The sequence below is a fragment of the Labeo rohita genome, chromosome 7, assembly GCF_022985175.1.
Source record: "Labeo rohita strain BAU-BD-2019 chromosome 7, IGBB_LRoh.1.0, whole genome shotgun sequence".
In the NCBI taxonomy this organism is placed as follows: domain Eukaryota; kingdom Metazoa; phylum Chordata; class Actinopteri; order Cypriniformes; family Cyprinidae; genus Labeo; species Labeo rohita.
The window spans coordinates 24391765-24415910 of NC_066875.1; the positions used below are offsets into that span (position 1 = coordinate 24391765).

General features: G+C 35.6%; 2 protein-coding genes across 3 annotated transcripts in view; one reads left to right on the forward strand and one right to left on the reverse strand.

Moving 5' to 3' along the window:
- Positions 1-264: 264 nt before the first annotated feature.
- rnf32 (ring finger protein 32) lies at positions 265-12056 on the forward strand. Of its 2 annotated transcripts, XM_051114823.1 has the most exons (8): positions 267-455; positions 1379-1610; positions 1693-1835; positions 4252-4284; positions 4385-4509; positions 4620-4728; positions 8662-8835; positions 11587-12056. In XM_051114823.1, the coding sequence occupies exons 1-8, from the start codon at positions 336-338 to the stop codon at positions 11788-11790; spliced, it is 1140 nt and encodes a 379-aa protein (XP_050970780.1). In that variant the 5' UTR covers positions 267-335; the 3' UTR covers positions 11791-12056. The 2 variants fall into 2 exon arrangements, with proteins under 2 accessions (XP_050970781.1, XP_050970780.1); XM_051114824.1 differs by lacking the exon at positions 4252-4284 and having other exon boundaries at positions 265-455.
- A 2192-nt stretch (positions 12057-14248) lies between these two features.
- lmbr1 (limb development membrane protein 1) overlaps positions 14249-24146 on the reverse strand; it is a 36011-nt gene continuing 26113 nt past the window's right edge. Inside the window, exons 11-15 of the mRNA XM_051113678.1 lie at positions 23424-23497; positions 23146-23236; positions 21050-21116; positions 18530-18691; positions 14249-16173 (exon numbers count right to left, since the gene is read on the reverse strand). Coding sequence (XP_050969635.1) covers positions 16088-16173; positions 18530-18691; positions 21050-21116; positions 23146-23236; positions 23424-23497 — 480 coding nt within the window. The 3' untranslated portion in view covers positions 14249-16087. The remainder of the gene's footprint in view (positions 16174-18529; positions 18692-21049; positions 21117-23145; positions 23237-23423; positions 23498-24146) is intronic.

The following is a 24146-nucleotide window of genomic DNA, read 5'->3' on the forward strand; positions in this document are numbered from 1 at the left end:
TTTTAGCAAAATCCATAAACCTGACATGGTTGTTTCTTAATTTATTTAGCCAAATAATTATTTACGAATGCATATTAAAAACGAACATTGTTTTCAGACCTCACACAGTAAATGTTTTAAAAACGTATTTTGGAATTTTTTGAATTTTAGAAGTATTTTCACTCGTGGGAACGTCACACAGCGTTGAATGGAACTTCGTTGCATAGCGACCAAGTAAACACTCTTTCTGTGGACAGCAATGCCGCGGGTGAGGTGCTTTTCTTTTCTTCACTTTTTTGAGGATCATCTCTGCATCGTTAATTTAGTTTGAGAGGGTGACTTGTAAGGTTATCAAAATGCATCCCTGCTTATTTTGCGCCTCATTATTTAAGAGAACGCTTGTTTTGTTTTGCCCGCTAGTCTCCATGCGCTTGCTAGCTGTTATGGTTACTCTTCTGATACCGCCACGGTCAGGTGTAAGTTGCCATGGTAAACAATTGTCCGCCGTATCAATGACACATTCGCAAGTTCTCGTAAACATAGATATCTATGCTCGTAAGCTATTTGTAAGCTAATCTCTGTTTTCATATCTCTGTGAGACACAGGTGTAAGATAAATTGACGCTGTAAAGTAAACTGCATAATAGTTACTTAAAAATGCTACAATCGTGACACTTTTATGAGGCTGGTGACTAAAAATCTTTTCTGCTTTACGAATTTAGTCCTGCTCATTTAATCCTGTAATCATTATCATCATCATCATAACAATATAATCTACCATTGTTATGGTACTCATAAATCACTGGCATATGACGCAACGTTCAATTTAACAACATGCAATCTTCTCATAAAAAGGAACTTGCTGTAAGACACACAGCCTCAAATTCCCAGACTCTCCATATCAATATGACAGACAGAAAGCGCAGCTCTTGAACACACAGTTTAAGTTTAAATATTTGTTGGAACTAGGCTGAAAGCATTGGATTAAAATAGTTTCAGAATTTGGAAATGCTTCATGGTCATTCGACTATAGTTCGTCCATAAAAAAAGCTATTTATCCCAGTGGCCGAAGGTCGACTGTCGCAGGACCCCACAGAAGTATGTGACCTGAAGACAATTTTGAGATTGTTTGTCATAACTGAGCACTCATCAAATGCAGGACACAGAATAAATATCAGCCCATTTCACATCTTTAACAACCCTTGAAAAATAATCAGTCACTGGTGTAAAAAAATAATAATAAAAATTGTGAATTATTCAGTAGATTCCTTGACCAAAAAGCAATTTAGTCAGAATACAGTTACACATGGATGGCCATCGATAGGCATCATGCTTCTCGCCCAGTAGTCTAAACTGGTTTAAAATGTATTAACGTAGTTTGACAGCTCCATGTTCCTTAGGGATTTGGCTGTAAGGCAGAGCGCGGGAGGCTGACTTTAGCAGCTGTAGCACTACAGGACCATATCACACGAAGCATTCCTGTTCGAAGCATTCCCTGCAACCTCCCTGTATCACATGTTAGAAGGCACAAAAGTCACAACACAAGGCAGTGCATCATATTTCCTGAGCAGACACAAGGACAAGAGGAGAAAGAGTATGTGCTGGATCGTGGCCCTCCACCTCTGACTCTTGGTAGGCTGCGATCATGGTGCTTCATGGTTAGGTTTTGCTGAAAGCTCATATTGGCTAATGTTCAGTTGTTATGATGATGCAGCCCAAAGGATGGGTCTGGTGGCAGCTCCTTCAAGACGACTAACAGCAGAGGAGTGGGCAGAAGTCAAAACCAGGTCCATCCAGGAGGGAGACTCAACCCAGCCCTGTTCGATATGCAGGGAGGAGTTTCGTCTGCAGCCACAGGTAATAACTGCTTTGAGAGGCATCGTGTCCATTCATGTGCCCTCTTCAATTTTGAATGCAACTTAAATAAATATTTTTACATTTGACAGTTAAGTGCAATGATTATTGTTGGTGCAAAATTAACATTGAAGCCAAAATATGACATTTAGCCTGTGACTCATGGCACAATCCCAAAATTGTACAAAATTTTAATATGTCAGTGCAATGTAGCCAAAGAGATTTAGCATTTGATGAGATTATATATTATACATATGGACTACAGAAAACATCCTTTTCACAAACTGTGCTTTCAAAACAAAGGTGCCATTTCTATAAGCTAAAGAATACAAGAAAGAGTAAATTCCATTTTGGAACTCACTCATTTATTCACAGTTATGTTATTCCAAACCTGTATGGATTTTATTTATTTTGCATTTAAAGAAACATTGACCTCACTGACGTTCATTGTATGAAAAAAAGCACTCATTTTACAAAATATCTTCTTTTGTGATACGGGAATGGAATGACATGAAGATATGAAAATTATGACGGAATTTTTATTTCTGAGTGAACTTAATATATATATAAATGAAGTGTGGAAGCCCATTTCCGCCACTGAATAAAAAATAAAAATTAAAAAAGGTAATTGCAGATTTTTATCTCACAATTCTAACTTTTTTTCTCAGAATTGTGTGATATGTTCGCAGTTGTGAGAAATTAAGTCACAATTCTGAGAAATGAAGTCAGAATTGTGAGATATAAATTCACAATTTTGAGTCATAAAGTCAGAATAGTATATAAAGTCAGAATTGTGACTGACAAAAAAAAAGACTGATATGTTCTCAGAATTGCAACTTTTTTCTCACAATTCTGACTTAAGAACTCAGTCAGAATTCTACATTTATATCTCGCAATTCAGACTTTATTTCTCAGAATTGCAACTTTATTTCTCATAATTTCGAGTTTATATCACGCAGTTGTGAGAAAAAAGTCACAACTGCAAGTTTATATTGCAATTTTTTAGAAAAAAAGTCAGAACTGCGTGATATAAACTCACAATTATGACTTTTTTTCTCACAATTGCTAGAGAAAAAGTCAGAATTGTGAGTTAAAAAGTTGCAATTACTTTTTTTTTATTTAGTGGTGGAAACAGCCTTCCATATTTAGGGAAGGAAGGCCCTTTTTTGACTATGAAGTATGAAGCCTATTATAGAAATGTTCTAAAAGATAAATATATTTCTCTGTTTTATGCAGAAATATAATGCATATTAAAATAAGAAAGAAATAAGCACTCTTGATTGTTCCTAAGAGAGCTAAACTTTCCCTCTATCCGCTCACTTACTATATTTCCTCTTTCCTTCTCATCTTCTTGAGTTCTTGCAGTGCTTTATTCTGTCAGTCAACAGAAGCTCTGCTTTTTCCCATATACACATGTACACGAAACACTCTTTTTAGTGTTCTGTAGCTACAAATTTGCCATAATGTCTTGTAACTCAACTGTATCATGAATGATGTAGTTAGGTCAGTGTGAAAGGCCAACCTGCCATTTTTACAGCTTCTCAATTCCCTTTTAAGATGCCAATCTCCTTAAGAATGCTGGGAAAAAAGACCAGCTGTTCAGAGCAGCAAAGACAACAAATTTGCCTTAGTCACATGATGTAAATATTGGTTTGAGTGTGTGTCTATATGTGTTATGTTAATCAGCTCAGCGTTTAATAATAGGTTTCAAATTATTTCAAGATGTTAAGAAGCAATTAGTATTGTATTATTATTATTGTATTAATATATATATATATTTATTTTTTTATATTATATGTATTAGTGGAAGTATGATTCTCAAAACAATTATCATTAGCATATACTCATTTTTGTAGGGATGAAGATTAATAAGATGCATAAAAGTAGATGAGCTTGTATATAAGTTATACAATAACAAAAGTATTGAAAGTCTGAAATATTATTAACTACGTAATACAAATTGATTTGAGAAATTGTAATATAATATAAATATATAAAACATAAAGCTTGGAACTATTGCATTGTTAACAAGTTAGCTAGCTGCTTCACCTGCTCTTTTGTTTGTTGATGTGGTGTGAGAAGTTTGTGCATGAATACAGTCTAATGAAGACTGAATGCATGTAGATTATCAGACAAGCTGGTGGCGGCTAGACTGAACTCTATAGGCAGTAGACAGACAGTATGTATACATATGCTCTCAGCTGCTGTTTCTGGTGACTAATCGAAAAAAGCACATCTTTTTTTACATAAACACACTGGCCACCTTGATCGATTCATTACCATACTGTATTTTTTGAGTAACATGCTGGAACTCACAAATGCTACATTTGGTCTTTCTATTTTTATAGATTCGCTAATTAAAATAGTTATGAAAGCATTTTTATTGATCTTTAATTATGTTTTTGTGGTCTTTGGTTAGGTTCTACTCTCCTGTTCTCATGTATTTCACAAAGTAAGTCATTACAGATCCTTTCAACATCATTAATTAGCATGCAGACTTTAATAACACCTTATGAGTTTGTGATTTAGTCCCTTTGTGTCTCTAATTTCAGGTGTGTCTGAAGTCTTTTGAGAAGTTCTCAGGCAGGAAGAGCTGCCCGATGTGCAGGACGGAGCAGTACGAGACAAGGGTGATCTATGATGGTGCTCGTCTCTATCGGGAAAAGTGTGCTGTCAGGTAAAGATGTGAAGATCACGTGGATGCACAATCTACAACTATTTAAGTTTCTCCCATTTAATCTCGTTACTGTTTTCTTTTACTGTTTGTTTTTCTTTTTTGAATCTCAGAATACAGGCTTTCTGGCGTGGCTACCTTGTTCGCAAATGGTACAGCAACGTAAAGAAGTACGTGCCGCCGAAAGACCAACAATTAAGACGAAGATTCTTTGAAAAAAAGGTAACTTTAATTGAGACTTAAGCTAAATTTTAGTCTGTTCATTGACACTACGGTCTCTTCTGTACAATAGCATTTTTAAGTTCATTAATTCGATAATTGAATTCTTGATATTTTTAAAATACTTAGAATATTTTGAATTTTATTGCCAAAATATGGGTTGTCTGGTAATTTTGCAAAATTATTCTGCAAAATGAAGAGGTAGTCAGAAAGAGTAAAAGCCCAAATGAAAAAGAATTAATTTTGTACAAGATTTGAGAGTTTAGAAATGAAGGCTTAAACAGTTTTTGTTTCAAAAATGTTATTTTCCATGGTGGTTTTTATCCACTTTTTGACCCTTCAGAGTGCAGGATACTGATATCAGGTGAAAGTGGTTAGAAGCTGTTGGTCAGGGACCTCGCTGACACAGACGTCTGTTCCTGCAGCCCCCTCATTATCCCACACAGAAGTCCCCATGCATTAGCCCAGGGAAAGCAAAGGTTGCCATCTAGTGAGGCAGCAACTGTCAAGTCTTGGTTACGGTTCTGGAACTGACAGCAGTATTCCAGACTCCAAGACATATTCTAGAACTGCTTTCAAAAGCAGAGTGTTTTTATTTAAAAGCATACAGATCTATACATTGACCAGTGACAGTATTGTATACTTTGTATAGTATTAGGGACTCTGTATGGTTCAGTTGTGATTGCTGAACAACTAATAGCTAAATGCTAGTTAGTTAGTGGCAGGAATGGCAGTGAAAAGGGGAAATGATCTACATTTACATCAAATGTATTAATTTAGCAAACACTTTATCCAAAGGTCACTAAATATTTTTAATGGAAAGCTAAAAACATAAAAAATTACATAGGCATTTAATTAACAAATGTATTTTTTTAAACCATTCTGTGTGTTGTTTTCTTTGTCTTAATTTCCATTTTATACAGTATGTGTAAGTAGCATGGGTATATTTGTAGCAATAGCCAAAAATACATTGTATGGGTCAAAATGATAGATTTTTCTTTTATGCCAGTATGTTACATTTATATGTACATTTCCTACCGTAATCATATCAAAACCTAATTTTTGATTAGTGATATGCATTCCTAAGCACTTAATTTGGACAACTTTAAGGTAGTTTTTCTCAGTGTTACGATTTTTTTGCACCCTCAAGTTTCAGATTTTCAAATAGTTGTATCATGGCCAAATACTGTATTGTCCTATCCTAACAAACCATACATCAATGGAAATCTTATTTATTCAGGTTTTGGATGATGTCTCATTCATCTTCAATTTCAAAAAATTGATCCTTATGACTGGTTTTGTGGTCCAGGTTCACATATACACATTTTAGATGCTTTTATTATCAATATAAAGTAGGTTTAATTTTTAATCTTTTGTTATAGTAATTATAGTATTTGTACTTTTCATGGGAAGTACTTATTGTAATGTTTTTTATTGTAAAACATGCATTGTATGAAAGGTGCTATACAAATTAAGTTTATTATTATTCTTAATGTTATTGAACAGGGTCAGAAACTAAAAAAGTAGTTGATTTACGGAACAAAAATTTACAGATAACCCCCTTGTCATCCAAGATGTTCATGTCTTTTCCTTCTTCATTTGTAAGGAAATTATGTTTTTTGAGGAAGACATTTCAGAACTTTTCTCCATATAGTGGACTTCTGTGGTGCCCGTGAGTTTGAACTTCCACAAAATGCAGTTTAAATGCAGCTTCAAAGGGCTCTTTGATTTAGCTAGGATGATTTTGAAGTTGGAGGAGAAAATGAGATGGGAGTGTTTTGACATACCCTAACTGTCATAAACAGGAATGCATACAGTTCACAGAGCTAGATGAGTGTTTGCGGTTAGAAAGTATATAAATTTTATTTTTTTTAGAAAATAACCGCTCGTTTCACAAGATAAGACATTTCTTCCTCAGCTGAAATCGTTTAGAGCCTTTTGAAGCTGCATTTAAACTGCATTTTGCAAGTTCAAACTTGGGGGCACCATAGAAGTCCATTATATGAAGAAAAATCCTGAAATGTTTTCCTCAAAAAACATAATTTCTTTACAGCTGAAGAAAGACATGAACATCTTGGATGCCAAGGGAATGAGTACATTATCTGTAAAGTTTTGTTCTGGAAATGAACTACTCCTTTAACAAGGGCTTGTGGCAAAAATGCAAAAATGAACTAAAATGCCTTATGAATGGCAAAAAATGCTCCTGCATAATTAAACAATGTATTACGTCTGTCGCAATTAAAATGAAACGTGAAAATTAATGAAAAGTGTCAATTTGCAGAATTACATTCGCTCACACTGCATCAGATTGCTTTTTACACGCTGTTTGTGCAGCGTTGAGCCTTATAACCAATCAAACGCATTTCTGATGAACTTAAGAATGAAGTGGCCATCAGAGGTGCTTAGATTAGTCAGCGCTAAAAACGCCAGAACTGTTAATAAGTACGCAAGCTCGCAAATTCCCTCATCACAAGCAACACAGTGTAGATACGATGTAAATAAAATAATAATTTAGTAGCTTCAATGATTATAACAGGAGTTTTTGTATAACTTCTGCTAGACTTGGCTAACATCATGGACTGACATGTCTGTGAGGTGCCCAAAACGAAACAAAAAGGTTTTATATTGTTTTCTATATCGATATTAATAATATTTATTACAATATAAAGTGCAATAATCTATAATAATGTTATTTGTCATAATATTGCAGCCCTTTTAGATACAATTTTTACTGTTTAATTATTGTTATTACCACTTTAAAATGTTGCAGTTGGATAAATGTAAGTATTTGACATTAAAGACAATAAAGTATAATAGTAAGGTGATTATAAAAATTAGCCTCACGAATAGGGCTGCACGATTAATTGCATTCAAAATAAAAGTTTATGTTTACATACTATATGTGTGTGTACTGTGTATATTTACTATGTGTAAATACACACACATATATATATATTAAAAAAATATTTGCATGTATATTTTTATGTAATTTATATTATATATAAATATAAATATTAACATTTATATATACATAATAGACATACAGAGTACATACAAATATAGTATGTAAAAGAAACTTTTCATTTGAATGAGATTAATTAGTATTAAATCGTTTTGCAGCCTTACTCACGAATGTAAAAAAAAAAAAGCAATTCCAGGAAAAAGTAAATTTTGACCCTATTTTTGAAGCAACTTACAGTGCTTTCAAGGTATACATTTGATCATTTTTTCTCTTGGGGTTTAGACCCATAATCTTGGTATTGCTGGTGCCGTGATATAACATTGGTGCGATGTTACGTGGATTATTTGGCTTGTAACTTGTTCATGAGTTAATGGTGTTTCTCTGGACCTTTGGCACACCAGGATGCAGTTAACCAGCTAAACAACACAAGAGGGAAGGAATGTAGTATGCTTATCGCTTTGCTCTCAGATAGGTTTTCAATCAACTAGTCGCTCGTCGTTTTTTTCCCCCTCAGGTACCTCACTGAGTCAACATATTAGAAAGTTAAATCGGTGACATTAAGATTGATTGTACCTGCCCCCTCTTTTCCCTGAATGTGAGGAGGCAGAGTTCACAGTGCCAAGTGTTGTTTGTCCATCTTTAGGAAGGTCTATGTTTGAACTCCGTGGAACGCTTAACGTCTGTTTAATTACTGATCAAATACAGCTATAAAGAAAGCATTGATGTCATTCGCTGCAATAGCCGCCACAGGATGTGTGTGCGTACTTGTGCATGCTTAATCTTGCAGGTCAATTTCTGGGATCGTCCAGAAAGTTTCCTTTTATACGTCCATTCACATGGCTATTGATCTGGCTGTTAACAGCTTTTCATTGTCAGCGCAAGACTCAGAATTGATCTATGTTATGACGGAACATCAGTTTGCCTTGTCATGTCTGCCCGAAAGCCATTTTCGTGTCATTTCTTTCCTTAATCAGTTTCAGGAGATGAACGACAGCTTGGTGCAGTCATGCAGCATGGACGTGGAAGCCTTCCTGAGCGATATCGATCGCTCCGTGGCCACGAGCCACCACATCCTGCGCCGCTTCGCCGACAAGTACGCGGGCGCGTCTGAAATGGAGGATAAGGACTGGCTGGAAGCTCAAGAGAAGGTTTGCGCTAATGCCGCTGCTCCTTCACCTACACACGCAGACGGAGACTGAAATACCAGAGTACTTTTATAAAAGAGCAGCTCATCAATGCCTCTAATCCCTCTCTGCAGTCGCTCCTCGGTCCTGCCCTTCGCCCGACGTGCCGCCACCTGTCCCAGAGCGCTCGAGCCGCGCTGGCGGCACAGATGTTCCAATTCAACAGTATCAAACCCTCCACGAGATGGTTGTTTACCTTGCTAATGAATGAGTGGAAATAATCCACCGTGTTTACTAAAAAACACAAGCTGCGCGGATAATGCGCGCCTAGCCTTTCATTACATGCGAGCTGAAGAAAAGATTTGGCATTTCAGTGGGCCTCATTGTTATTGTGCTGAGGCAGCCAATGGCAGCCATCCACTAAAAAAGGAAATGCTCATTTTTTATCTTCTGGATGAGAGGTCGGCCAGATAACTTGAGACTCTCAAACCTAGAGTTAGCAGAGTTCAAGTCAGAACCAACCCGTTCCCACCCAGACAAACAGAACGAACAATTATGAAACGTTCTCGTGCGAAGCGATTGGCCGCTGCTGAATAAAGGAAGCTTGACAGTCAGTTAATGATTATGGCTGCACACCTACCTTCTGTTAGACTCAACTGAACTACAACTGCGATACGAGCTGCACACGGCCGTCATAAATCTGCTAATCATTTTGCCCTGATAATGTAGCAGGAAAACACATTTTTCATTTCACAGAATCAGCATTTCGGAGGCCTAGAAAGCATGTGCTTGCTAATAATTTAGTATGATGATGAATACAAATTAACATTATACTACTGGTCAAAAGTTTGAACTTTTGTGTCGTAAGAAGTCTCAACAAGGCTGCATTTATTTGATCAAATTAAAGTAATATTGTGAAGTGGTATTACAAATTAAAATAATGTTTTCAGTTTATTCCTGTGGTGGCAAAGCTGAATTTTCAGTAGCCATTACTCCAGTCTTTAGGCTTTTTCTTAAGAAAATGTTTTAAAATGCTTATTTGGTGCTCGAGAAACATTTGTTATTATTCTCATTCTCACTGTTAAGTGTGAGTGTGTTCTTAATATTTTTTGTGGAAAATGTAATGCATACCATTCAGATTTTTTATTTATTTTTTTTGAAGAAACTAATACTTTAATTCAAGGGTAGCAAGGATAAATTAATCAAAAGTGACAGTAATTTTTTATTTGCTTTTAGAACAAGACAAAATAAGACGTACAAAAAAACAGTACAAAATAGAGGAAAATATAAAGCTAGTCTGACAATAAGCAAAGGAAAAACAAACGCACAATGACATTAAATTTACATTTAATTAAATAAAGTGGAAATTGATTATTTGAGAGCAAAAAAGGGAGAGAGAGAAGAAAAAACAAAAATAGAGAAAGAGGAAATAAAGAAAGAACATAATATTAAAAAAATATTTCAAATAATCACAGTGTACACTACCAGTCAACAGTTTTTGAACAGTAAGATTTTGTTTTTTAAGAATTCTCATCTGCTCATCAAGCCTGCATTTATTTGTTCCAAAATACAGCAAAAACAGTACAATCATGAAATATTTTTACTACTTAAAATAACTGCTTTCTATTTCAATATTTTATAATGTAATTTATTCCTGTGATCAAAGGTACATTTTCAGCATCATTACTCCAGTCTTCAGTGTCACATGATTCTTCAGAAATCATTCTGTAATGTGCTGATTTGCTGTTCAAAAACATTTATTATTATTATTTTTATTGTCAACAGTTAAGTACTTTTTTTCAGGATTCTTTGATGAATAGAAAAGCTTTTGTAACATTATACACTATACCATTCAAAAGGAATCACAGGAATAATTTACATATTAAAATATATTCAAAGAAAAAAAACATTATTTTCAGTAGTAAAAACATTTAAAAATTGTACTGTTTTTGCTGTACTTTTGATCAAATAAATGCAGGCTTGGTGAGCAGAAAATACTTTTTTTTAAAAAACAAAAAATCTTACTGTTCAAAAACTTTTGACTGGTAGTGTAATTAAGTAAATAAATAGATTATAAAGGAGAGGGGAGAAAGAAGAACAAAAAAAGTGACAATAAAGACATTCATAATGTTACAAATGCTGTTCTTTGGAATTTTCTTTCTAGCAAAGAATCCTGAAAAAAATGTATCATAATTTCCACAAAAATAAGCAAAAAACATTTTTAACATGGATAATAATAAACATTATTAATAACGGAGTACCAATAATAACTGAGCAGCCGACCACAGTTAACCAGAAGAAATCTAGCACAACTTGGCACCTAGCATAATAATCGTTTTGAATTTTCAGTTAGTAGGAATGAAATATGTAAATGGTGGTCTGATCAACAGAAGCAGGGCAGAGATTTGATTGAGCTGCACTACTGATTGCTGGTGTCAGAGTGGTGTCTCACCAGCATTAATCATTGTGCATTTTAAATAATTATAGTCTCTTAAAAGTCAAGAATTGTCCCTGAAAGCACATTTTATGGGAAGTGCACAATTAATGTTTAATCGTAATAGGCCATGGGCAAAATTTGCAAATGGATACTGTATGATTTATATTATGTAGCTGACATTTTAGCACCCCATTGAAAGCAACTGGATGGGCATTATCAGTTTAATTCTCACTAGCAGGCAACATTACCGTTTGTCCATACTCACTTACGTGTTTACTACTGCCAATTCCTAATGCTGAAATGACATTACAAATGATTATTTTTCTTGCTTCCACCAGGCTGTCCAGCGGGGTGTTCAGGACTGCCCCATTTGCCTAAACCATTTGGGCTCATCTAAAGATGACAGGAATGTCCTATTATTGTCCTGTTCCCATCTCTTCCATGAACCCTGTCTGCAGGCCTTTGAGCGTTTCTGCCATGAGGTGAAACCCACATGTCCCCTCTGCCGCTCACACTATGCAAAAATGCTTGTTTCACATTAAAGCTCTGTATATTTATTAGATAGACTTGATGTTCTAGTTTATTAGACAAATTAAACTTATCCCACATCACAGTAAAAAGGCTGAATGCAGATTAATTCAGAAAGAAGTCAGATTAAAAACTGTCAAAAGTCACAAACTTTATTGTAAACTGAATTGGAATACAAAGTAAACTAAACATTTTGCTTCACAAACATTGCAATTAAACTCTACAAATACAAGAGAAAACATTCTGAAAATACATTCACACGTGTAAAAGAAGCAACAGGCAAAAATGGAAACTGAATTAAGTTGAGAATTCAAATGAGACCGACAGACATTTAGCCTCTGATGAACAAACAAGCTGTTTTGGTGTGTAGACGCAATGAAACGCTGTCTGTCAACAGTTCAACAGACTGATGAACTGAAAATACCACAGCATCTTTGACATGGTATGTTTTGTAAATCTCATAACAATGTTGTACAGAGGATGGGAGGACAATGAACAACAAGCGGATCAAGCAGATTATAGAATGTGGAATGAATCGGCTTCTTTCTCTTTCACAGTTAATTCTAGTATATCACTGCAAATGCCTCTATTTTAAGAAACCCAGCACATTAACTGACACACCAGTCCTCAAAAACCAATGAAATTAAAGCCAGAGAGTAGAGTTTAGTATTATATAGTTAATAATGAATTTCAGTATTGTACAGTTAATGACATAAGATGTTCTGGCATTACAAAGTTTGTGCAGACAAAAGTGACATTAACGTTTAATACACATACACACAAAAAAAGAAAAAAACATTAAAGAGCTTACTTCAGTGACACAATTATTGACATAACACACTTATTCCCAAGATATTTTCTTACAAAATATTCTTTGTGCAAATCAACAGGAAGAAAAAGATCATTTACATGTAACTTTTTTAAATCCATGACAATAAAAACACCAAAACAAAGCATCAAACTGAACCACAGAACCCACTGAGGTGTCAATCGTTAAATGACCTTTTTTCACAGGCTTTGAATTCAGCATCCCTCATGTGAATCCTTAACTTCACAGACACTAAATCCAACTAAGCCCGAGCATTAATATTCCATATCAGTGCCCTGATAGTTTCTTTTGCCTTTGGCCAGTTTGAGTTAAAAGATACGCCCTGTCGTTTTGGTAGCCATGTTATTGACAATCACAAGAGGGATTCACAGTGAATTAGTCAATAAAAAGGTACACACGCTAACAATCCGTCTCACTCTTTCACTCATTTGCACGCCTCACACATGCACAACTAGTCTCCTCAATACTGGACGACAGGAGACAAAACCGAAAAAAGCCTAGAAAGCCTGTTTAAGGCATCAGAGGTGATTTTTTTTGTTGTTTGTTTTTTACAATAAACAAATGTTGAATGAATAACTGTCTGAACTTTTCCACAAATAGCATAGTATGAATGAGGCTCAAGAGCCGTTTCATATCTACATTCTACAAAAATAAAAAGAGGAAATATACTGTATATACATGTAAATACAACATTTACATTATTATGAGGCTTGCCGTAGTTAAACAGACAAACAGTGAAAAGAGAGAAATGTCAGGAATGGCCGAAACTAATTTCTTCATGTTCTTTTAGCCTGTTGGTTTTGTCGTCACAATGGGAATGTTCGGAAACCATACTGAACATATTGTTCATAAACTGTAGTTTTTAGACAAATAAAGCTTCTATGACACTGTATTTCATAGCTACAAAGGAGACCCTTCAACGAGTCGTGCTGCTTTCTACATGCGTAATGACAACGGACTCCGCTCGGACTTCACATTCATTTCACTGCACAATAAGCTTTAACAGGCGTGAATCAGACTAGTCCTGTTTTCACAGCCTTTATATACAAGATCCTACATAATGTAAAAGTTTGCGCAGATCAGTATTTCATTAGACCGAACAGGCTGAGCTGGCTTATGATCCAGCATGAAAGTGAGCGAAAACAACATACACATATCTATGCTCATGGACAATCTGCCATTTGCAAAAAGCAAAGCAGCTGCAGAGGTACAGACTAGATGTTCGAAGGCTGTTTATGCTGAAATAAGGCAAGTATATAGATCCTTACAAGCTCTGCAGCAATAACCAAGTTCAAGGATGTATGTTATTGGTTATACGCTCTCAGTTTGCGTAGTACATGTAGCATAGTATCAAATGTTGGAAAGGAAGTAGCAGCAGATTTAAGTACAGGAACAGGAAGCATATCCCAAGATTGTGCCTCACCTTCTTCTAAATATTTGGTGCGTTTTACTACCACGACAATAAAAAAAAAAAAAAAAAAAAAAAAAAAAAAAAAAAAAATCGCTGTGGTTTCAATTTTGCCGCCTCCCTTATTCAAGACTACAATAAACTACGATCCATTAAATGTGTTGAATCATTGAGGTCGCAACATTCCTAAACACAATCTGCCGCAACCTATTCAAGTAAACACAGTAACAAGTTGGTAGTGACTTGAACCCATAATATCCACTTCTGAACCTTGCCTACCAATGAAAACGACAAGAGCGGTTACAGTGCAAGAAGAAATTTGGCAGGTAGGCTCCTCCACTCTTAGTAACATTCTGATACTACCCAGAATATGCCAAAATTGTGAGTAAGGCACATGTTTGGGGAGTTTCCTTGTTCATTCCCATGACTTAATTCTGTCACATCCAACAAACCTGAATTGTCACAGTAAAGCATGAGGAAACTAAAATCATAACGCTTCCTCATTTATAACTGATCAAATTATAAATAATTGATCTTCATCTTAAAGTGAATGTAAACATATGCAATGGCAGACAAAGATTACAAAACTCACTCTACACTTCAAGCAATAAATTTGACAGCTATCTACCAATGCATTGACTGGCTATCACATTTTGCTTGTAGATTGGGATTTTGCAATGTGCCTTATTTGCATAAGAACCAGTTCATTTGGCATTAAATATGTGTCCGTTATATACGTTGAGATTTCTTTCCCAGTGTTAAATTTAAACGCTCTGCAACAGTTTCTAATACAAGTACTAATATTAGATGTAATAAAGGTGTCTTTCTTGTCAATATCAAAGATGTTTATATGGCATTTGTGTGCTGTTTTTATGGGAGCTGCCCTTAGGTCCAAATTTGCCAAAAGTTCCACTTAACTTTACAAAATACTGATCTACAAGGGTGCAAAATGTCACAAATAATTCAGGAGGAAATGATATGCCCTAACTGAGACTAATGCATGCTTTATTACACCTGAAATAATCAGCTTGGCAAACAGCTTAATATTTCCCCTAATTAAACTAGAGAAAAATTATAGATAATAAAAATAATAATAATTATCCCTCATTGAAGGGTGCAGTCAGGAGGCCTTTTAGGTGCGCAGGTCGGCAAGAAAACAACATTTTCTCACTTAAAGGGACAGTTCACCCAAAAATTTGAATTCTGTCATTTTTTACTCACCCCTATGTTTCAAACCTGTAAGACATTCGTTCATCTTCAGAACACAAATTAAGATTATTTTTTGATGAAATCTAAGAGCTTTCTGTCCCTTTAACACCCAGAAAGGAAGAAAGGACATTGTTAAAGTAGTCCATGTGACATCAGTGGTTCAACCGTAATTTTACAAAGCTACAAGAATATTTTTTTGTGCGCAAAAAAAAAAAAACGAAAATAACAATTCCAAGTGACTTGGAGGAGAAGAATTATTTAATAAAGTCATTATTTTTGTTTTATTAGCACACAAAGTATTCTGGTAGCTTTGTAAAATTACGGTAGAACCAATCACATGGGCTGTTTTACAGAGAGTCCTTACTATGTTTCTGGGCCTGGGAACATCTCAGTTCCATTGGTGTCTATGCAGAGTCAGAAAGCTCTTAGATTTCATCCGAAGTATCTTAATTTGTGTTCCCCGAAGATGAACAAGGGTCTTTGGAACGACATAAGGGCGAGTAATTAATGACAGAATTTTCATTTTTGGGTGAACTATCCCTTTAAGAGAATTGAAATGAAAAGACTTACAAGCTGAACAACAAACACTGTTAACCCAAATGAAATCATTTTGAATCTCAAACTGGTTAGAGCTGGAAGCATTTTGCAGTGAGGTTCAGAGGTACATACACTACTGTATCATTGATTGCTCAAATGAGTGATGGACATATTCTACATGCTGGGTGACTCCGAGTCTAAGCACTTCAACTATTTTTTTTTTTTTTGTGTTTTTTGGTGCTTTCTGAATGTATACCACTACTACTCTTAAAATGAAAGATCCAACTGCATATACATGAGTTTGTGTGAGAATGGCTCGATTTTGTTCTCACAGAGTTTTCTGATGCCCGTTGACAGCATGTTTCCCTGACTCTGCGTCTGTTGTACTGTTGGACAGATTTAATTTATCCAGACCTGAAACCAAAGAGAGAGTATTTGAAACATTTCGACTGTCTTAGACAAATAATATGGCATTTCAAGACTAAAACTACAGTGTGCATTATTTGCACCATCATTAGTATGCTCTGCTAGTGACCGCCCTGAATATATAGACACAAAGACATGAGCATAAAAAGAGATTAGAGGGAAAAAAAAAGTACAAAACGAGACTGCGGAAACCAGAATTTTTTTTGAAGATTAAAAGGGTCATGAACTGAGAAACCACAACATCCTGTAAGTTTCAGAACTGAAAACGTTTTCTGTTAGTCTAAAAACAGCTTAAATTGAAGCCAGTCTGCCCAAAACGACAGGTTGTGGAATGTGCCACTCTATGATGTATGTAATAGTGGGGCTAAACACTGCCTCCGCTGAAGAAGATTAACACCTGCTTCAACATCACTGCCTGTGTAGCTCCGCCCACTGATTCGCACATGTAGTATAAATAACGAGAGAGGCAAACGTAGGTCTATGCAGAAACTAAACAATAAAGATGGCTCTAAAGACAACAAGATGCTGTAAAGTTGTGGAAAAACAGTCTTTGCATTTCATTCCTTCTGATCCCAAAATTAGGAAAGAGAAGATGAACTTTCAAGGTTTGAAATTAATGTTTTTACTTGGTAGCACTGGTGCTCCCAAATTCAAAAAGTTAGGAGCACCAAATAAAATTTAGGATCACCCAATGAATATTAATGAGCATCACAACTGCCAACTGAGAGGAACGGCCAGCAACATCCCGATGATTAATAGCTCCACCAGTCGAACCTGATCCTGAATTCTTTACCACACACTTCTTTTTAGTAATGCACTGATCTTGATTCTTAATGGCTAATTCTGATTACCGATGCTTTACAAACAAATGGGCTATTTTAATGATTATTTATTGCCTTAAGAAAGGGACAAGAAAGAATGAAAATGAGTACATGAACAAGATATTTATTTTCTCTATTACAGGTCAAACTCTCTAGCCATTTAAATTAGAGGCAACCACGGCATTTTTAAACTTAATCCACTCAAAGACGCTGCATGTTTTCTTATTTCTGAAGCTGTTTCTGATTTAAATTAGATTATAATTTCAATATCTGAAGCAAAAATAGAATGATCTGAGAGACTTTATCTTTGTGAAATTATGCTACATAAAACACCTGGGCCAAACCACACATGAAAGATAACTTACTCCAGTAATCAGGCGCTGTTTGACTGGCTTTTTATTCATTTATATTATTATTATTATTATTTTTTTTTTTTTGAGTGCGCACGCTTTAAATGTAAGCACACGTCAGAACAGCACGCGAATGAAATGTTTAAGCGGCAAGGTTGAAAGCACATGCAAATAATGTGTGATTGCAAATAAGTGCAGTGTTTAGTGAGTGGAATTCTGCTGCGGAGTAAACATTTGGTGTGAATGTATGTTGCGTGAGACGGAGGCGCCAGAACTGCAACTGATTGAATGTGCGCTGTAGCGCAATACTTTATCTGCGATTATTTCTTCAATAATAGCAGATCGTAGGGATATTTTAATCATCCACATTCAAAAATGTTCATATCGTACAGCACTAATTGCAATGCAGTGCAAATCCCGAACAGCGATTGGTGGAAAGAAAACGTTTGGAGCAAAAACCGTCCGGTTCCGAGTTCCAACGGAGCACAATGTGAGTGATTGACGGCTAATATCTAAAATCTGCATTAAAGCTAAAAATGTAAAGATGAAGTTTAATTGGTTATGTAAGCTACTGTTGGATAAAACGGCTCACAGCAGTCATATACTGTGCAGTACCTAGCGAAAGTAAGACCACGTCAGTAAGAACTTGGTCTTTTATTTACATCATCTTACCGCAGATTTGTGTACAAACAAGGAACAATTCGATGCAGGATTTTCAGAAAGACTGAAACTAAAAGACAATGCTGTGCCGGCTATATTGAATCCGACAGTAATGTGCCACCACACAAGTGTGAGTGTTTTTATTATGTGGTCACTATTGCTTTGTCTTTTATTGTTATTTTTTGTCTGTTTGTTTGTCTAAATCATAGCAGCGTCCATCTATGAGCGTCCATCTATGATAACAAGTGTTAGCCAATCATAGCAGAGTGTTTTTTTCTGAGTCTACAATCCTTTACGCCTATTCAAACAGAGCGTTGTGATGAGGAGGGTTAAAAAAAGCACAGAAAATAGCCTATTAGTTCTAAAATATGTTTTTTTTAATGTAAAAAGTCTTGATAACATTATAAGGGGACCTCAGAGAACAGTACAAAATAATGAAAAAGGCAGTTCATGACCCCTTAAAAGTATGATATAAGAAGAGCTAGCAGAATGGAGTCAGGCAGAATACGTTACCGAGGGCCTTGAGGAGTTCCTCTCGCACAGCAGATGTGAATTTTCGGACCAGACACAATGTGGTTACCACAGCAAACAGAAGATTGTACGAAAGTACAATGTAAAAATTTCCAAGCCAATTAAATCGTCCAAAATCACCCAGGAGATCAAACCTTGTTATTCCTGCAGAAAGTAAGAGACAGAAAAATGGTCAATTCTCAGATTCCCTATTGTGAATACAGCATGTGCAATTTGACATAAATTAACACAGGTTATCACTTTATCACTTCACACAGCTGGGATATAAACAAGATAAAATAAGGCTAAAAATACAAATGCATTTGTCATTAAAATGACAAATTATTTTAAAGAGATTCATTTTACAAAGTGATTTAACCTCCTCAAAGAGGATTCCAAGTAATATACAGAAAACACTTTCCAAATCAACATTCCAAAGATTTTAAACATTTGTCAGAAGACAGATAAATGATTAACAACCATTTATCCTTTTCAAACACTAACTACAAATTAAGCACTTTTAATTACAGTTCAACTAGTTTCATATTTCAAAATAGAACAATCTGCCTCCCTTTTTCCCCCCTTTAAATGCATCATGGCTTTTTTTGGGTATGATCCCCCCCCCCCTCCCCTCTCTCTCTCTCTCCTGCTTTTGGGTGCTCCTTTAAATAACATTATAACTCAACCTTTTTCTGGACTAGCTCTAAATAAAACATTGGGTACAACAGGCTGACTCCTGAGGATATCTTAAAACAACTTCAGTGTTTCCCATTCAAAATCTCAAGCATCGCAAAAAAAAGCCTGAGTTGAAAGCGGTAAAAAAAAAGGGTCAAGTTTTCATCCGTGGGCAAACATCCTAGGTTAGGAGTGCTTAGTTTTCAGACTGACCGACTAGCATAAAAAAAAAAAAAAAAAAAACTTTCACTAATTACTGCAAAAGACCAACAGTGTATATTTGCAAACCTAAAACCTGAAATAGATTCATTAGTTTTACTGATTATTTTTCTCTCTTTTTTTACTTCAGGATTTCTCTTCCCTAGAATATCCACCTTGAAAAATCGTTTGTAGTTTTTTTTCCATGAGTCCTAAAAGGAGAGAAAGCTCCAGTAGGATACATTAAAGAAATCAGTTTTAATTAAACGCACTCTTGACTTCATGATCACTTAATAAGGGCAATGACCATTTTCTGAGTTCTGCAATGTTTAAAGGAAATTATAAAGAGAATCAGATTCAAATTGAGTAGAATTCTAAACAGAACACATCCAGTTATTTAAATATGCACTTAGAAATGAATATGCTATGTCAAAAGGTTTCTCTTATGCATGCCTGATTTTTTGACTGCGGTTAAATTCACAGCATTATCCCAAGTAAATTAATTATATAGAATCTAATAACATCTATAGTCCTCCAGACAGAACAACGTCTATAACCGCTAGTCACTGACAACCATGTTGAATTTAAACAAATAGCATAAAACATTAGGTAAACGACACTCTCTTACTCATGTTCAAATCTTTTATATAGCAAATCAGGTGACCCCCTGTAATAGCTTAACGAAATAAAGAAACCCAAGTAACCTACTTCTCAGAACTGAAAAGAAAAAAAAAAATAGAAAAGAGTTTAATATGGTTAAAAAAGCAGAGTGTTAGGGTGAGACTTGTTAACTGTCTGTGTAAAAGTCACTGCTGTCACACAAGTCAGTTTGCCTTTCCCACATTTTCAACAGCCTTCTGTAGTCTGTTTATGTATACGTGCACGCACACACACACGATACGCATTATCACTTAACCCAACCCTTAACCCTAAATGTAACCCCCACATATATAGATAGATAGATAAATATAGATATAGATATATAATATATACTATAAGTGAGGACATGTTTGAACAGAGAGAATATTTTGACCCTCACAAATATAGCCAAAACCTGTACATATTGCACACAAACACATGCACACACACACACACACACAATATTTCTACAGGACTTCCATCTTTCCACACAGGGGACGTCCGTGAGTCTACTTGCTAGTAATTGCGTTTTAATTTGTCTGAGACTCTGATGACCAAAGTTGTTGAAATTCTTTGGTCCAAAAAAAAAAAAAAGCCTACTTCATGCAGCCTCTCCTTTCATCTATTCAGTGCAGCACAGCAGAAATGTTGATATTTTTCTGAGTCTCCCAGTGAGTCACTGTACTCACTCATTCACTCGCACATACACACAATGCTATTTGAACAGCTGTGTCTGTAGCTTGCCATGTTGTTTATTGCAGCTATTGTGACGGCTGCTTGTCTCGCTCCATTCTTGTGCAAAATCTCTATGGCAAATCCTGCTGGAATGTAACTTGTTAAATCTTAACAGTGGAAATGAGTTTGCCTGTACGTGTATACGTCAGTGCTAGTGGAAAATGTGAAAAACGGTAGCATCCAAATACAAACAAACAGTTGATGCAATGTTTATGGCAACCCCAAGAAGTACACAGAGGTTTATGAAGGATAGTGCACAGGTCAGGAGGAGCTTACCAAGTGTTCGGGACATCACAGGCAAGGCCGAGCTCAGCACTAGAATGGATACACAGCAACCAATGATCTACAAGAAAAAAAAAAAAAAAAAGACTGAGACTAAGAAACATTTTCACCATTCCAAATTAAATATGTGACCCTGGACCACAAAACCAGTCATAAGGGGCAATTTTCATCATCATCATCTGAAAGCTGAATAAATGAGCTTTCCATTGATGTATGGTTTGTTAGGATTAGGGTTGGGTATCATTTGAATTTTAATTGATTCAGATTCTTAACAATTCCTAGTTTCGATTCCAATAACATAAAACAGTCAATAAAAAAATTAGGTCAAACATTTTTATTCTGTATTTTTACAAAACTTTCTGTTGCAGCTGAATAGCATGAGCAAAAATCAGCAGCCTATAGAACACTAAGAGGAACCTTTGCCTATGGTTTTAACAACAAAAAAAATACCACAGCAAAAACAACCAGACTAATATAATTTTCCAACATTAAATTGTTAAAGACAAGTAAACAGTCAGTAATAAAATAGGAACAAGCAAATTAATGAGTAATAGCATAAATAAATCAAAAGTTTAAAAACACTGCATAGTTTTCTTTTTTATAAATAAAAAATAAAGTTATGAAAGATATACAGTCAAGATCAGTGAATGACTTTTTGTTCTTGGATTAACATTAATGACAGGCAGCATGTTTATTAGCTGTCTCTTTAACAACGAATGCACGCACATCTAAAAATACTGTTACACATGCGTTTTCTTTCTCATCTGTTTACTTTCACTTTCGACAAAAAACGGCTGTGTTTATGATGATATACTGACGTATTTTTGTGCATACTGGGCGGTAAATGTGAAAGAAGTCAGAGCTGGCCCAGAGCGACCTTGTCTGCAGTGGAAATGCACTGAACGGATCGAGAACATACACAGGCCGGGAACCTGCACCAGGACCACTGTTCATTGTGCTCGCTGCACACAAACGGTGTGCAAGTTCTTTCCCTTCCTGCACTTAAAACTTATATAAAAAAATAAAAAAATAATAAAATAAATCAAAATATTGAGAAAAATCACCTTTAAAGAGGTAGTTGACTTCCAGAATTTTTTTACGGATAATGTACTCACTCCCTTGTCATGCAAGATGTTCATGTCTTTCTTTCTTCAGTCATAAAGAAATTATGTTTTTTGAGAAAAACATTTCAGGATTTCTCTCATATAATGGACTGCTATGGTGCCCCCCGAGTTTGATCTTCCAAAATGCAGCTTAAATGCAGCTTCACAGGGCTCTAAACGATCCCAGCTGAGGAATAAGGGTCTTATCTAGCGAAATAATTTTCTATAAATAAAATTTACAATTTAGATACTTTTTAACCTCAAATGCTAAAACTTTTCCGGTTCAGGACAGTCAGGGTATGTTGAAAAACTACCATCTCTTTTTCTCCTCCAATCTCAAAATCATCCTAAATCGCTGCAGAAGTACCAACCCAGTGTTTACAAAGTGAACATGCAAAGAAGGTCAAACGCCCTTTACAAAAAAAAGGTACTTTAAAAATCACATTAAAATGCGAATGCAGGAATTGTTAAGCGGAAATGCACGCGTCTTATCAAATACATGGATTTTGGAAATTTGGCACCGGTTCTAAAATGGAACGTGTTCTCAATACCCAACCCTAGTTAGGATAGGACAATATTTGGCTGAGATCCAACTATATGAAAATTTTGGAATCTGAGGGTGCAAAAAAATATATAAATACAAGGAAAAAATCACCTTTAAAAGTTGTCCAAATGAAGTTCTTAGCAATGCATATTATTAATCAAAAATGATTTGATATATTTACAGTAGGAACTTCATTAAACATGATCTTTACGTAATTTCCTAATGATTTTTGGCATAAAAGAAAAATCTATAATTTTGACCCATACAATGTATTTTTGGCTATTGCTACAAATATACCTATGCTACTTAAGACTGGTTTTGTGGTCCAGGGTCACATATACGATAAAAGATTTGGAACATTGAACAATTTATGAATGTTTTATACATTTAGTCCAACTAAGTGTGAGCAGGCCTTAAAACTGAAGCAGTGTTGCAGATCCTACCGTTGTCATGGTGGTGTCGTCCTTTCTGGGAGTGAGCTCCTGAAAGATACGAAGGCTATAGAAGCCGACCACAGATGAGACCATCAGATAACTGTTCAAGAGTTAAGATGAACACAGTAGTTTCCGTCAAACCGTTCACTAGCATTTCCCTCTAGAACACACTCACAACAATCATAAGCAAACAACTGTGAGTCCCTTCACTAAACAAACACAATCTGTGATCAAACACTAGACTGGAGCTTATACAGCATTAGAGTATCACACACAGCAAAGGATACAACATGAGAATGATTTCAACAACCGCCTGGGCGACTCCAAACGTGGATAAGGAGGCATTGCCAATACCTCTCTCCTGCAGAAACAAACAGTGGAAGTTAGTGTCAATGGTTATGTTCATGAATTGATTTCAAAAGTGGTTTCAAAATATGATTCATTTTTTTTGCGTGTCTCTCAAAGAGGCTCTAGACTGAGGCAATACTTTGACATGGAGTAAGTGCATGTAGTGGACGTGTTTTAGCGACGTGCCCAATGCAAAGGCTCCTGTTACAACTGAAGCTGTGTAATCTAAATAAGACTACAGTGTTGACACCTCAGTGCTTCAGGCAGTGAGAGCAGAAAAAAGCGGCACAAATATTTGGAGCTGTTCTGAGTGAACGCTATTATGAAGAAATAAAACATATAAAGCTCAGATTAGTGAAGTTTCCCCTCTCACCAATGAGGACAGACAGAGTGAAATTGGCGAAGTAATGAATGGAAGCAGATGAAAGAAATCTTTTTAAATTCACCGCCGCTCACACACGCATAATATGCGAGCAGGTGTTCAAACAAAAAAGAAAAAGGAAAAAAAAAAAGGCAGTGGTGCTCTTACAGTAAGAGCCTGCACAGAATGAATGGCTGCCAAAAATTAAGAGAAAAATGTGGAAAAAAATAAAAGAAACCAAAACAAATGCACTGGCAAACAAAGTTTTCAATCTCAGGCCTTTAATATCTTTTGAAGTCAT